General features: G+C 34.2%; 1 protein-coding gene across 3 annotated transcripts in view; it reads left to right on the top strand.

Annotated features, from left to right (window-relative positions):
• Positions 1-5,364: 5,364 nt before the first annotated feature.
• The window catches only part of LOC112464620 (androgen-induced gene 1 protein-like), a 22,506-nt gene continuing 10,285 nt past the window's right edge, over positions 5,365-17,585 (top strand). Inside the window, exons 1-3 of one of the 3 annotated variants that reach the window (XM_025031740.1) lie at positions 5,365-5,522; positions 5,623-5,725; positions 8,932-9,102. In XM_025031740.1, coding sequence (XP_024887508.1) covers positions 8,938-9,102 — 165 coding nt within the window. In that variant the 5' untranslated portion in view covers positions 5,365-5,522; positions 5,623-5,725; positions 8,932-8,937. Of the gene's footprint in view, positions 5,523-5,622; positions 5,726-8,931; positions 9,103-13,307; positions 13,523-17,585 lie in introns of those variants that run through there. The other 2 variants (XM_025031742.1, XM_025031743.1) reach the window with 2 other exon arrangements.

Below are 17,585 nucleotides of genomic sequence, written 5' to 3'. Positions count from 1 at the left end.
CGTCCGCCGCGAAGACAAGTAGAGGGATTTTTCCCACCACTCGACCGTCCCCCACCACGCCGGTTGGCGGACCACGTGACTGTCGCGACAGACTCGGATTAGTCGGGTTCATATCCAACGAAAATCATTAAATTCTTTTCTTACTTCTAACGTTCTAACATACCTTTTCTCTCTGTCGTCCTTCTTCTTGCAATCTTTCCAAGTTTTTTATATAAAATTAAATAAAAAACAATTATAAATTATAGAATTCTGCAATTGTATATTTATGTAATTATTTGTCGTGAAATATTAGGGTAATTTCCCGTAATCTCTTTCTTGCTCTCGCAGCAACAAATTAAATGCTGTTATCTCCACGACGCAACAAGCGAAGCAATTTGATAAATTTTGTTAGAAACATCTGTAAATTATTTAGTCAGTTTGGAGACAATTTAGAGACATTTATATTAATTGCTTTATATTCTGTTCTTTTTCCAGAGTACGGAATGGCGGACCCAAGAACGCCGAGGGCTCGGTTGAATACGCACGCTACTGACAATGAGAGTCACGTGGCGTTCGCGCGCTACTGCGCACGTGCGAAAAATCTCCCACCGGGCATTATTGCCCGATTCGAAATAGGCGGAGGACGCGACACTGTCGGCACGACTGAAAGCCGCCGCGCCGCTCGATGAATAATGACAGATTGACCGTGGTGGTTCAGGGCCGTGACTAGAACGAACCCAGATAAACAAACCGAAGGTAATTGTCCGTCCGCTCGGCACGACGAATCAATACAAAAATATTATCACCTTTAACCATCGACCGATTGTCACCTCAGTGTTGTACCTGCGTCGCGCGTCGGTCACGCGGGATTGTTATTCTACATACGCAAAACAGTCATCGGGTGAATAATAGCGGGTGAATAACAGTACGAATGAAGCACAATTGACACAGAATTTGCAACGGCAGTCATTAGTATTGCGCGTCTCGTTGTATTATTCTGTGTAATTCGTTAATTCTCGACTCGTTTCTTGTTTAAGGTAAATTTGTTTATTATATTTGTGATATATGTATATGTTTCTTAACAGTTTACTGTTAGCAGCTTATTTGGCTCTTTTATAGCCTCACATTTCGCTTTTATTATCACACACACACACACACACACACACACACACACACACACACACAGTTTTTTCTATTTAAATATAAATTAAAAATTTTTGAAATCGGTTGCAAGACGTTTTCGTAAATTAGCTGTAAATTAGTGTTTTGTTTGCACACTGTTCATGTTTTTCAAAAATAATGGCTTCTCGTGAATAGGTTCTTTCTTAAAAGACTTGATTTTTTTTTAAGCGGGAGGCTAGCGAACAAAGCTCGTTCTTAATGCTTATTGTTAATGCTTATAATGCTTATTATATCATATATTACAGTTTAATACATTACCGTTTCGACCCTAATTGTGCAGGTCTTCATTAGTGTGAAATAAATAACAGTGTTTAAATACCCTGCTTGATCGATATTTCGCAAATTATTAACCGAAATGATGAAAGGCCTAGCTTGATGTACAACTTTAAATTTGTAGCATTATCTCGCAACATGATATTATTAACTGATAAACCTCGCTTACGTTCCTTTAGTTAGTCACATTGTGATGTAGGAGGAAATTTAAATGCGCAGGTATCATGGCACCTCTAATCTAACGCACGATCTTAAAAACCTAATTCTAATTCGTAAAGATATATTCTACAAGCCTTCATTAATTTGATATATCTGATTATAGTAATGTACACAAATAATAACCGAAATAAATTCTAATAAATTTGAAAAACGGTAATTTAAGACGCAACATATCGCCCGCGTAAATATCATTTCGCCATTTCGGTTAATAATTTGCGAAGTATCGATCAAGGTTATTTAAACTTTGTTATTATTTAAATGATCAGGGTTATTTATTTCATACTGATGAAGGCCACGTTTATGGTCGAAACGTTTGTATATTAAACTGTAATATATGACATAATAATAAGCATTTTAAACGAGCTTTGTTCGCTAGCCCCCCTTTTTGTTTTAATTTGGTTATATTATGCGAACTGGATTACGACTAACTTTATGTTTGATTTTTTTATTTGATTTTATTACTTCGCAAAATTTAGATATTATAAAATATAGGCTTTCTGCGATGTTTTGGAGAATTATAACTAAATTAAGTAAAAGAAACAATTTAAAGCGCCGAAAAGTAATCGGCAAAATTTGAAATTGTTTGTCCTTCAATATTTTTTTCTCTGTTAATAATGTCAAACTCTGTATCTTGTCGCTGCAATGAATAAGTTCTTATACCGAGAAACTTCATTGCCGACGAAGTATTACTATATGCAATTTTAACATTATCGACTGTTCTGTGATAATACAAATGAGTGCAGTGTGAATTCATAAATATTAATATTTAAATCTACCAGTCATCAGATTTTATATTACGGATTACTTCAAAATTTCGAATCTTTGTATCCTTATCAAAGAAATGGAAGTAAAAATGATGCAAAAAAATAATGACAAAATTCTTTAAAATCTTTCAAAATTTTATATTAAAAACTTCGTTAAACTAATTGTAAGATTTTCTATTTACGTATGCGTCTTTATCTTAAAGAACTAAAGTTTCGGAAAAAAATATTTAACAAATGGTAGAAATGTATAGCAATCTGTTCTCCGCGTCAGCCGTGCGCATTGAATAGGAATAAAACTAAAAAGATCAAATAATCCTTAAAATATATGGGATGCGTTTGCGCGTAATTGTAAAAATGTGTTTATTTAATCCAGTTAATTTTTCACACCGCCAAGCAATATCAGAATCACTAGGTGTTATCATCAGGAATTATTGAATAAGAATTTTGCGAATAAAAGTGATATCGCGAAGTTACATTTGTGGATAACTCGTAAAACACAGCTCAGATCAGATTTTTGTCATTATATTCATTTGTGTGTCAGAATCACTATAGTATACCGTCAAAACTTTCTCTTTCAAGTGCATTTAATTTCAAACAGTATTTTCGGCCACGTAGTATTTTGCGAAATCTAAATCTCTTTCATATTTAAAGAATTTATGAACAACATAATGGTTTAGACAGTATTTTTCGACTTTCACCGAGACTCGACAGAGAAAATGTTTCTGTTTTGCGCTTATACTTACTTAAATCATTTGTCAATTTGTTATTTGAGCATTTTTGTTCGCAACTATGCAAAAATGTTCTTGAACAGAAGATTGATCTTTTTAACCGCACCCTTTTAGATGCGTGTTTAAGTATTTTGGTTAAAATCAAATGTTCTATTGACATCTATTATGTTCTACGCTATTTTCTTACTATATTACTTGTGATACATTTTTCAGATTTTAGATAATGACTTATGAATACTCATAGATAAAAACTTATAAATATTAACGCAAATAATAATTTATAAATATTCATTATTATAAACATTTCCTGCATAAAGACTGAAAATATTAATAATTAATATTTTCGAAGTTTTTATAAAGGACAACGAATAATCAGAAAGGATTTTTCTGTATTATGTTAAATTTTTACGCAATATTGATAATGATTTTAATAAAAAGAATTCTTCAGATTATGTAAAATATCCATAAATATTATCGATTTCTTCTCACGAAAATTTTTATCTCTTGCAAACAAGCATTTTTTTCTGACTTATTTTTTATCATTCCCCACTGTACGCGAGACTCTTAGCGCGGCTGCTACTCGTTATTATCTTTAGTTGCAAGTCATTACGAGGTGAATTGTATTCACTTGCGCTCCAACACATGATGAGAAAAATATCTGTTATTCGTATCCGGGAGCAGAGATCCAGAGAATCACATAATCTGTGCATATGACATACTGACCTCTCATATCACACCTACCAGGATTTTTAGAGATATCTTCAGTGTATATCACTCGTTGGCATTGCAATAACTGTCAAATTGTTCTTTGAAAGAAACGAATTTATAATATTAATTCGTAATGTTAACGACTTTTTTGTGAATAATCAAATTATAATATATTGTATAAATATGATATAACAAATTGTTTTTGATTACATTTCTATTGGTGAGATCGTGTATATTCTATTTAATATTCACTCTATTGTCTTTCGCTTTCATTATTTTATAAGGAGGGTGGTTACTCAAGTTAAAATGATAAAAATCAGTTCAAATTTATGGAGGATATTCGTCTATGGGAATCTGTCGACCATGCCAAAGTTGAAAACAATTGTCTGCACGTAATTAATTATTGAAGTTATTCTCTTATCTCTCTCTTATACACGGGCGACATAGCAAAAATGTTACGACACCTGTAATGTAATTCCCGAAAGCATTTTAAAAATGATAAGAATTTAATGAAAATAGGTGCAAATAATTTTTTATATATTTAGGAATGGCTTTTACGAAGACTGAAATAATTTGTCTACATAGTTATCAAGAAATTGTAAAAATAAAACAGTATATTGCCACATTTCAACGCATTTTGATTTATAATTATACAAACAACGATTTAAAACCTTAAGAAACAGCTAATTAAATGCATTTTACAATTTCACATACTTATTTATTTGCTAAAACTCGCGTTTATTTCACGCAACAAAAACACCTAATAGGCTTTCCTCTGCCCCGCCGCCTGCCCCGCAACGTGACGGCAACCAACCTTGATTCAATGAAGATTAATATAATAATAAATTTACAGCGCGTACATTATTTAGTAATTACCTAATAATTATTTTTAGAATTTACCGAAAATTCGATATAGCTTCCGATATGTAATGTAATTTTACATATAAATGTTTCTCAATCAGTCAGAATGTATCGCATGCAAATTTTTTTTGCGATATATCGCACGCTTATATCTTATATTATCGACAAAAAAATATGGAATATTTTCCCTCTTAATCTAAATGCAACTCTTAAAATGGTTCTTTCAATAGACAATTAAAAAATTTTTTTTAATTATCTCTTTCTTATTTCAATTATTATTCAAATTATTCTCTTGTGTTAAAAGTTTTATTTCCTCCTCCCCTGTCTACCGTTATTCTTTTTTTTGTAATTTATTTCAGTTATCACAAAGACTTTGAAAACTTTGTCCCACAATTAGTTGGTACACTTTAATCATCTTTTAATTATTGAAAAACATCTCCCATGCTCAACGATCTTTCGAGAATCGTCTTTTTATATTCATCTCATATTTTATAAATCTCGCGAAGTTTTTCCGTCAGCGCGTACGTTGCGCTTCTCCCACCGAACAAAGAAAGAAGATAATCCTCGTTAGCCTTGATAGACTAAATCGTTGGAACGGCGGGCGCTACAGTTCCCGCGCTCAACAATCGTAATTCTCGAGCCGGCTGGTGCATTCGCGCATCGTCGATCGCGGTAAGCGCATCATTGTCGTCATCGTCCCGCCGTCTTCGTCTCGTCGCGCTGATAAACGCAAACGGCAATTGCGAAACGCCGCCGCCGCCGCGCCCCAGCTGAGCGTCGTCGTCTCTCGGCCCGATGCTTAATCACGGTTAGACGCAACATTCACGCAACGTCATTCCGCTGATAATCGCCGACGTATCACTTCGACGCTGGTATCGAACTTTTAATAGTTATACGGGCCGTTTCAGTGCGAGCAGTCAGTCGGTGTTCGATTGTCAGTGCGCATCCGACAGCCGCGACTTTGACACGCGAGCTGGAGAGTGGTCATTATCGGCGACTATAATAAGCGAGGTAATGTAGATATGCAAACGCTCCTTATTCTTCTATAATACCGCTATTACATTTGTTGCGAAATATCGCCTACATAAAATTCAGTATTAATTGCATTAACATTTTGTTGATTATATAAACATTTTGTTGACTCAACTTGATCTTTATCATTCTTCCATTTGTTTTGAATATTATTTATATTGAACAGTATTCATATTGGAAATTAGAATATATGAAAATAGAATATTCATGGAGTTTCATTAAGATATGACGCGCGCGTGTAGCTTCAATAATTACAGTGTTATTGCTCTTATGTATTCATATTACATTTATATTATAATTACATTATATGAACTATTATTTACGATATATAATGAAACATATACAAGCGAGTTAATAACAAAGATATTAACCCGCTTTCTAAACTCAACTTCTCTCTACACTTGTGGCAAACAAATTATTACGATATATGAAGCGTACAAAAGCAAGGGCCGAGGAATTTTCTTCTAAACTTATTTCTGTACTTGTCGTAAAAACCTATTCAGCCGACATGCATGTAAGAACGACGACGAGAACACAGTCTTTATCATTTTATTATCATAAAGAGTTATTATAAGTGTGATAAAAGTGTGTGTGTGCCTTTGACCGCCAAAGAGTGGTGGTCATTTATGTAACGGCCCGGCAAAATTGTCGGGCAATTAAAATTTACATGCGATTATAATACCGTATTGTTACGGTCAAGGTTCCCAATAGGAAACCGTATATCCTCGCCGTATAACCGTAGACGCGCGTCGTGTAGCATAGAATTTCGTGGTTCAACAACCGGTTATTTCCCGGTTAAAATTTCCCGCTGCGAGAATACGATCGCATCCGTGTGCATTTCGATGCGGCGAGAAATTGCAGATATATATATATATATATGTATATATATATATATATATATATATATATATATATATATATATATATGATTCGTTGTTGTTGAAATCACGGAAGAGATACACCGTTGAATCGAGAAGTTAAATAACTGCTCTGAGGGGCACTCGTCTGCATAGTCTGCATCATCTCGCACGCGAAAGACACAGATTGGATGAGTGAATTGCGAAACGTTATCTAAGAGCCTAATTCTCCCGCTCTGAATAGTAGGTACGCGACTTTAAGATAATGTTAAACTAACGTTATTGAGGTCTATATGTGGAAATCTTTCTCTTCAGTTACACAAACGTATATAAATAATTTGTCTGACAATCTGGAGGACGAAATTGTTCCAAAAATAGCACAAAAATACGCAATTATATCCATTAAGATTAAAAAAAAAAATGAATACGAAGAAACGCAATATTTGTTTGTTGTTGACCTTCTTACAAGCGAATAAATTTTATGCTTGTTTATCGATTTCAAGATTACGTAAGTGAAACCAATTCTGCAGAGTTACATTTGTGATCAACCGCGGTATTGCTTCAGTCAAAACATTTTTTTAAAGCGCAGTCAGCAGCTGCAGTTTAAAAATTAATTTCAAAAATTTATATTTTGCCCTTGTTATACGAAATAATTTCAAGTTGAATGAATGTTATGTCATTGAAACTTAATCTCATGAAGATAAAATATTTTTAAAACACTGTTAAATAGATTTGCTTAATTGAGTCTGGTTCTAGGCGAGTATACTCCCAGCTTAATCAACTTCCGTTTCAACATTAAAAACATGCGTATTTATTAGTTAATACATTATTACATAATTAAAACAAGTAAATAATAATGTAATAATATTAAATAATTCACATGTAATGATATTAAATACAATTCATTAAGTAATTAAAAAATAATAGATAGCAATACTAATAAATAAAGTATCAGTAGCGTTAATAATGCTAAATAAACTTATTAAATGAGTTAACACACACATCCTTACTAATATCGTATTTTAAAGTATATTTTTGTCATACGATTTGTGTCAGCCTTCAGAATAGAGTTCTATTTATAATTTTGTTTGCTATAAAAGAAATACATTTGAAGAATCAAAATATACACATATATAAAACATATATCTATTAAAACATACGTATATACACATAGAAATATATATAGAAAATTATAATTCACGAATGGACCGTATAAAATGAATTTGATATCACAAAAGATATATTCGAAGGGAGTGGCTAATCATGAGCCGAGCCCGGTAATCCGTGCGCAAATTCATTTATTTTTCGTACGTTTCGGTCCTATTTTAGACCTTCTTCAACAACTAAATGATATAAAGAAATTACGTAATTACATAAAATTATGTGGATTATACCTCGTGTCGTTTGTACTAAGAGATTACATGATTATGTCTCGTGTCATTTGTATAAAGATTTACATGTGTATTTCAATTACTTTGGCATACAAAAGATATAATTTTAATGTATTTCTTTAAATACAAAACTGCCACGGAAAAAAGGAATTAGCTACTATAGCAAATCTAGTCGTAAAATATGGATAATTAAACATTTTTTGCAGCGGGAGCTATATAATTTAGCAATGGTAGCAAAATATTTTTGCAATTATACTACATTATAGCTCTCGCTGCAAAAAATGTTAATTATCCATATTTTACGACTAGATTTGCTATAGTAACTAATCTTTTTTTTTCCGTGTGGTTAATTAATACGCGTGTCTGAATAAAAAGTGCGATTATCGAACTGCTGCTCTGAGCTATGATACCTTATAATTCAAGTTGAACGAAGCAAATACCAAATCATACATAGAATACCTCAAATTGCGGAGTTTAAAGATTAATACCATGTTAAATATATAATTATAATTAAGAAAAGTTAATTTTTACGAAACTTTATTCCATCTCATTTTATCTACAGTTTTTAATATTTTTACATGGAAAAGAAAATGATATTGTATTAACAGCATAATTAACAGCAGTCTAATTAAAAATAATCTTGTGAATTCAATAATAATAAAATGAAACAAAAACGTCATGCTTTTGTTCTATTGTTATTGTTCTATTAGTATTAAATTATATAAGATTATTAAATTTGAAATTATTGACTTCAGATTATTTTCAATTAGACTGCTGTTAGCTAATGATATTAACATCAATTTTTTTCTGTGTTAATACCGATTTTGATACGTCATGACATATAATTTTATACTATTCTACTATAGTACTTCAGTATTTTATATTACCGGTCTCGGTGCTTCATCGTACTAATGCGCACGTTTGTTGAATTGGACAGAATTTCATGAAGATGCCGCACGTTCTAAACACCGTGGTCCATTTGGTCAATCTGGTGGCTTACAGTTTCACACTATATTATGCCTTTAAAATATTACACATTCCTTTCCTCGAAAAGAAGTTCAGCGACTTCGAGCCTGGCCAATTCAAGTATTTAACAATGTGGGATGTGGTAAGTAGTAAACTCGCTCTCTCTCTCTCTTCTTACAAGGGATACGTCACAACTGTCCGAAATCGATTCTCCTTGAAATATATTGTGAAACACAAAAATCTAAGAGACACATATTTTTTTTCTATATGCCCATTTTGAGATTTAATTAAAAGATGAGACAACCCCCCTCCCCTTCGATATCGTCGAAGTTAATGTATACCTAAAAGCGACATAAAGAAATAGGACGTAAGAGAGTAAGAACGAAAATAGTTTCAAGAGACTAAACTACAGATATTACAACGAAATAATATGCAGAGAATAAATAAAGAAACAAAAGTTTTAATAATTCTAAAGAAAAACAATAAAAACTATTATTAACCCCTTACTATTATCTATAATCTGATAATGATAGAAATATCAATCGTACATTGCGCGCGGCGCAAAAGCTGCACAGAAACAACGCATAGTGATTATTTCACTCATTTCTCACAAATGTTGTAAAATAACTCTTTTATATGGATGAATTTGGCATAAAAATGTCTTTAATTTTTATTTATAGAAGAAATGTAATTTCACAAAAATAATAATAAGGATCAGGATATTTTGAAAACTATGTATTAGATTTTTGGAAAATTTAAATACAGTTATAAAGTACATAAAAAATTGTAAAAGTTTTATAAAATCAAACATTTTCTTATATATTTTACCGTTTCGACGATAATTGCTTAGAATCAAATATAAGCGTTATTTTTAAGGGGTTGTTTTACCTCTTAATTTCAAGGAGCCAAAGCAATTAATTCCGGACAGTTGTGACATGTCCTTTGTTATAGCGAATTCGGGCGCTTGCACTAGTGTACACTGAGTGCGCACTAAGGCTTGTTCTAAATCAATTATTATATTTACAAATCATCTTAATTACTTCTTAATCTATAAAATGATTTGTACACCATCTATATAGATATTACAGATTATTTTATTAGCCAAAAAATCTTTAAATGTGTATTTGAGCGACTTTAAATATAAGAATAGATTATAAACAAGCCTTAGTGCGCACTCAGTGTGCACTAGTGCAAGCGCCCGAATTCGCTATTAGATAAAATATCAGATATATATAATATATAATATATAAAAAGTGTATGTATTATTTATTATAGATAATATAAAATATTACAAAATAGGCGTAAAGTGTAAAATATATAAACTACATAAAATATATTTTAGAATAAGAATATTGCTAACAGAATGATAAAAAGAGCAGTTTCTCCGCAGAAAATACTTTTAAATAATATGTCAGTCACGTTATAACGTCAAACATAGCACAGATTTTTTTTTAGTGTTTTAAATAAAATAAATTTTTCAAGTAATTTCTTTAAAATCGACCGTGACTGGCAATATATAACGTCTTTCCGATATGAACATTGAAAAACTGTGAGCCAACTTGGTTTAATTGTCGGATTCACACAGCACATTTTCGGATCAATCATCGAGGCATTATTAATTTCAACCATGGGTTTTGGTCAGTTGATGTATTTTCTAAGTGAAATGGTTTTAAATTTTTATTGCAAAAAAATCAATTTTCGCAAATCAACTGACCAAAATCCATGATCGAAATTAATAATGCCTCGATGATTGATCCGAAAAAATGCTGTGTGAATCCGACAAACCAAGTTGGCTCACAGTTTTTCAATGTTCATATCGGAAAGACGTTATATATTGCCAGTCACGGTCGATTTTAAAGAAATTACTTGAATTGTTATTCTATACTGGCAAAGGAAATTTATTATTCTGTTTAAAATAAATTTTTGTTGATATCTTATGAAAAATGATACAGTTCCGTTTGCTTGATATTTTATATACTAGAAACTAGCAATAAATATGTATAATACGTATAGCAACAATTAATTATATTATTAGATATTACATATATAAATTGAAATTTTTAATTACTCTTAACATACAGGACGTTTCTGCAATAGAAAATTCTAAAGCTTTAAGAACTTTCTTGGGAAAAAAAAACAATTTTTTTCGCGTTATGAATATTTTTTATCTGTAGCCGAGTTATAAAAGTAAAAATAACTGGCAACGTTAAAGGGGTATAAATATCGTTGTCATTTTCTACCTAGATTGGTCGATCAGAGCTTGAAATGGAGATTGAACGATTCTTATATGGAGTAAGCTTTCATATAGCAAATCTATCAAATTTTTTGTCCAGTCAATTAATTCATCGAATCGATATTGTTTGAGTTCTGCTCGTGGCATACATACATACATACATAACTAAGTTTTTTTGACGTCAGTCGTTGTAAGTTATACAACAAACTTTTTCGAATACAGATACAACAAGGTCTTTGTTAAATAACATCTCTTTTTACGGCTGCAAATTTGACACGGCCACGAGTCAATGTACACGTGCAAACCATTGAGTCAGCGAATAAATAAATAGAATTAATGCTCTTTTCATTGTTACTCTTTTCATTGTAAGTTGTGACTTCTCAGAAACAGAAAATCATGTAAACTTGCATTATACTTACGTAACGTAGAAATATAAATTACTGTGTAAATTAACGACAAACTTTGTTGTACATACATAACACGCTAAATGTTTGCGTAGTGCTTAGACGCGTTTAATTGTTAAAATATCAATTATGACAATTTTCGACAAACCTGATTCTAGTTGTTCCACATTAATAAATGAATGTACAATTTACATTCCTCTCTTCTCTCTTGCACTTGGCGTTTCGAATGAAAATGTATCTTGTGATAACTGATCAAGATTTATAGGCATTTATTGGTCCACGAGATTGTTTATTCTGGAAATAACGTTCTCCAATTCTATTAGAAAATATTGTCTCGAAATTTGTAAGTAAATGCAGGGGTTTAGCTTGACCTGGGGGTACTGCGGTACCTAAAATAATTGGAATAAACAAAAAGAAAAGCGAGATCGTTTGGACGAGATTATCCAAATTGACAAACTATCTTATATATCTATTGATTTTTTCTTATAAAACAAGTATCGTACAGATTGAACCATCTGTCGTTATTAGGTCATTGATATGGACGCTTGCACAAACATATTTGAATATGTAAACACTACTTAAGAAAAACAGATAGCTGAGACTGTTTTATTAAAAACAATCTAGCAACCGTGATATGATAATTTCCCGCGGGGCTGGAATATTTCTTTAATAAGCTAGTTTAGTTAGCGACAGAAAAAAAGGAAATTCTTTGCTACCTTTTGCTATCTTTAGCCACTAGTGCATTAGTATATTTTATCGCTAATAAAACAAGGCCGATTAGAACCAACAAGTCTTGGTTTATAAGTCAACCGGATTACGTTTGTATCGGGTGTTTCAGACTTAACCATTGCACTTAACAAAGGATGGAGAAATACCATTGTTCCTCCTTCACTATTGTGTCATCAACTTCGTGTAATTCCAAGTTTCTAGAAAGTCTAGACCTTGCTCAGAGCGAGATTTGTCTCCCCCCTCTCTCTCTTTCTCTCTCTCTCTCTCTCTCTCTCTCTCTCTCTCTCTCTCTCTTCCTTCTTTCCTTTCTCTTGCACGAATCGCTCCCCCGAGAGCAGCTTCGTTAAAAAATGAATTAGAGCCTTTGATGCCGGAGAAATACGCACTATATCTTTGAACATTAAAAATAGATTTAAAAAATATGATATAACAACTTGAAATCAATCAATCGTATCAAACGTATTCAAGTTTGAGTATCGGCGGCACGAGGACGAGCTCTGGTAAACCGAGCATAGGAGAATCGTAGAGAAAAAAAATCACAATCACGTAGCTCCCCACGAACGGTAGCTCGAAGAAATACGCGGATACGCCTGCACAAAAGTGGCCTCGTCGCTCAAGGTCCACGAGTAGCAGTGAAGAATAATAACCAGGAGGCCGATATTCGATCGGTGGACGGCGATCGATTCAAGCTGATCGCATGCTGGAACGCCTGGAACCTCTCAATTTACGGGATCGGCCGCATTCCTTCAAGTTTCCTCCGTTCGCGGACGGCGGAGGAAACGGGGTTTCCTAAGGAGGATGGGGAGTGGAGACGCGACGGGGAGAGTAGGGCGCCCAGGACACCTAAATCCACCACTGCGCCACGTTCTCCCCTTCCATCCTTTTCTCCGTTCACGGCGGCCGCATGAACCAGTGCCAAACGCACGCACGCTGCGGTCTTTTCTCCCTTCCCACCCGCCCGTTTTACTCCATTATCCGTCAGTAAGTCGCGGGCCGCCGACACGAGTGCGCTCGAGGTGTATCTTGTGCTGGACCACGTGTGTGAAAAACGTCGCGGCTCGGTGTCTCGCGCCCCCCCGGCGCGAAAGAAAAAAATTGTAAAAAAAAGAAAGAAAGAAAAAGACAAGAAGGGCAAGACGCCGCGCACCACACACCCGACCGCGCTAAAGAATCGAGGCGCGCGTTTTCCGCACCAAGTAAGGGTAGATCGATCGGTATACCTCGAGGTCGTGGAGAGACGGCCGTGCGTCGACCGATTAAAAATAGGGTTCTCTCTCTGTCTTTCAGCCTTTCTCTCTCTCTCTCTCTCTCTCCCTTTTGCGAGACGCGGGCGTGTCGTGCACGACGATAAAAGTAGAATCCGGTCCTCCTTGCCGCGCGTGTACACACGGGCAGGCAAAGTGTTTGCGCGATCTCGACCTCGGAGTTCCGAACCCCCGGTGTGCCGTTCACGCGCGAGTAGCAACAGCGTTCCCCGCGTTCGTACGCGCACACGCGTACGTACGCGTGCACGGCACACGCGACGGGAGCATGCCTTCTCGTAGCCGCGACGGCCGTCGGATCGTCGACGAATCTTGTTGTCCCCCGGTGAACGAGAGCGTCGCGACAACCCTCGCCGCGCGGGCAAGACGAGGTTAGGATATCCGCGGACGCACCGCGCGTCCCCAGAACGTCTCCAGAACCCCGCTGCGCCTGGCGCGGCGTCAGCGATCGCGGAATGATCGCCGCTTGTTGAACGGCAGGTAGATCGGTTGTTGCCGTTGTTGGCTAGATTCCAATCGCATCACGATACGTTATAGCGGGACGCACGTGGAAAATATTGCCTTCGTAAATATAAAGGAGAAAAAAAGAAAAATATATTTTGTAATAATATAATGTGGTGTAAACTTAGAGTTAAAAGGATGCAAAAAGAGCGGGAAGGGAGTAAACTTTGGAAAATCTCTTATCGACTTAACTTTATTACGGACGTATTGCAATTTATCCATAAAAGAATTTATTATTATTTATTTTTATTTAGTCAGTTTTAGATGGATTTTTAAATGCTGATGGGAAATCAAAATTGTAGATTTCTTTAAAAAAGGCATAAGAAAATCGGTTTAAACTTTTTAAAATCTCACACTGCAGATCTGTCTCTTTTATTGTAAATTCGAATTTTCCACGATTTGAAATTTGCAATTTATCCATTGTTAGATGTATGAACGCTAGAAAATCAAAATTCCAGATTTCTAAAAAAGGTATTATATATAGAGAGGTAACCAGTTTAAACTTTTTAAAATCTCTCACTGATCTGTCTCTTTTATTGTAGATTCGAATTGGCCGCGATTTGAATTTTCTGCGGTTTGTCTGTGAATGAGTTAATTATTTATGTAATCAATTTTTAATGACAATCTATAGATGATGAGAAAATTGCGAATCTTAAAAAAGACGGAACAAGGAAGATCGATATAAACTTTTGATAATCTCCCACTCACCAGCAGCTTTGTATTGCGGGTTTGTAATTAATTAGAATTTTCTACAGTTTATCTATTTTTATCTATTTTTTTATATTATTATCTATTTATTCAATTTTGATTATACGTATAACGTATAGGATACATAGAGATAGCGGTGCGATCTCTTTCCTATTTCAGAATTTATAGAATATACTTAATTGCATTGTTGCTTATGATTTCGCGGAAATTGTCGAGGTCGTTAGTCTGAAGAAACAAGAAGCATAGTCGATACATTCGCAATTTATCTTTCGGCCTTTTGATTGAAGATCCAGTACCAAATAGGTTGCTTAAAGGAAGAGATACATGGTAGGAAGTTCAAGTCGTAATAAATCATTGCGTCGCGAAGATAACGAAAGTAATTTTAATAAATCATCGTATCACCGTCGTACGCGTCGTAAATGCCAAGACGGCACTTAATTTCTGACGTTGACAGAAGGAATTAATTATAAGTCAATTTAAAAAGTTGTATACTTTTTAATTAGTTAAAATACTCGTACGTTATGACAATTATTTGAAAAGAAACAAAAAAATCCTATGTCGCGCAATATATCGTAAATAAATTATCTTCCAATTGTCCTGCTTTGATTGAAAATAGTGTTTTGAGAATTGTTGATCCGCATTGGAAGAAAATATAACAGATTGAATACAATGCCATTTTCTTTTTTGTGGAAAAACATACAGAAAAAGAACGACGGAAATGACACGTTAAATCATACTTTCTCTTTGTACGATACGAAACATTTCCCCATTTTAATCTACTTTTAATTATTACAAACTTAAAAATATGTAGCAATATTAGGCCCTGCGATATACAATTAACAAAAGATTGCTTCAAGTACCAAGATCAACTTTATAATTTTATAATTTACGTACTTTCTTTCCCAAGACACTCCATTGTCTTTGAAAATTTGTTATACTGCCATTATTAATCATTAATCGAATTATTAATTAATAATTAATCGAATTATTAATCATTTTCCCGCCATTTTATATTCTTGTTTTTATTTTCCCGGTATATTCTCGTAATTGTTCTTCGAGCTTTTCTTTTTCAATCTACTCGAAACTTTTTCTCATATTTGCATCGGCTTCTCCAATCGGAAATTTGTCCAAGTTCGCACTTATCTGCTCTAACGTGCTCGTTAAACCGCATGCAATCGACAGACCGCAACACCGCGAGTTGACAGCTTCTGACGGCAATAAGTATCGGACGACATTGTATCGACAATCGTAGAGTAAAAATGCTGTCCTCGGGTGGGTAATCGCGTTCCAGATTCGTGAATTAAAAAGTCTCTGTCGCGCAAAGTGAGTTATGTAACGTAATAGCCGGGCAACGGGTCACCTAATATTTCTTTGAACGCCCCGCAGTTCATATTAAAATCCGTGAAAGGCCGTATATTAATTTTACGCTTCGGTAGCAGGGCTAAAAAAAAAAAGAAAACGAGCTCATCCACGAATAGGTGAGCCCCGATGACCCAGTAAAAATATAAGGCGATATTAGAGTTGAATTTGTCGAAGACTATATAGGTATGCCGTGCATACGCCAATTATTTTAAAACTAGATTATTATCTCTCTCGTTGTGTAAACTAACACTTGAATAATGCATACGCGTTATACGTATGCTTGTGCATTATTCAAGTATCAATTTACACAACGAGAGAGATACGATCTAGTTATAACGTGTTTCTCTTTGAATAATTTTTTCACTTTCATCCTTTTAAGTCGACAAACGTTGCCGCTCATTTTGATACTCGTTATTTTTGTTATCTTTATCTGATTCATATTTCCTCTCAGATTTTTATCCTCGCTTGACATTCGACACTCGCTTGACATTAATTCAATTCTCACAATCAGTTGCAGTCTATCTCTATTCGATCTTTTAACTGACAAGAAAGGGTCCTCTTTTATAACGACTTCTTTTATAAAAAAAAAGTTTCGGTAAATTCGGACTAACACCGGTCCGTCGTGATATACTTTGCGCTTGCATAAAGTGCTTTTACATTGCATAATGCGATTAGCAGGATCGCTTAAGTCTTAAATGGACGATAAAACGCGAACGCTTCTTTGTCCAAGCTATTGTTCTTAGCTTTTTAGTTTCTACGTGACATAATGTTTACCGCTACTTCGTGTACCGAGAGTGAGTGTAAATCACTTTTCCTCGCGAGAAGTAGTACAAGATAGAAATCAAGCGTGCATGGAGATGCGAAGAAGTGAATGAATAATGGTGAGGTAACGAGAGGCTTCACACATTTTCTCGATTTTATGTTGAAAGGACGGGTTTATGTAACGATATATAACGTTTCATGTATATTTCTATACATAAAACGTATATATATATTTCCGACATCTGTCTTAATATAATCGGGCGAATCTTATTTTCTCGGACGAAATCGTTGAAACACGCGCGCCATAAAAATTAAATTAGGAAGAAGAAATTTCGGCGACGTTGGTTTATGTAAATTACGTGAAACTAAATAAAAAGAAAGGAAGGAAGAGAGAGAGAGAGAGAGAAAGAGAGAAAAGAAAAAAACGCGCTATAGATACAATACAAACATACATTTATAGTTGTGTTAACGTTTTAAATTAATTAACAAAATCAAAGCGTCTTGTTTTCTTGAGTTCTCCGCTGTGTTATTTAGGATCTCCATTGATTATTATTTAAATTAATTCAAATGCAATTCGAAGCGATTCACTTTCAATTTCACAAATGGCTATTTTGCATGTAACCTTTCTTTGATGATTTACTTCTTTCTGTAACCATTAAAGAAT

This window comes from Temnothorax curvispinosus, unplaced genomic scaffold (assembly GCF_003070985.1).
Source record: "Temnothorax curvispinosus isolate PA1 unplaced genomic scaffold, ASM307098v1 QBEX01014331.1, whole genome shotgun sequence".
Lineage (NCBI taxonomy): Eukaryota > Metazoa > Arthropoda > Insecta > Hymenoptera > Formicidae > Temnothorax > Temnothorax curvispinosus.
Note: the sequence above shows the minus strand (reverse complement) of the source record. Positions and strands in the feature narration are given on the sequence as shown.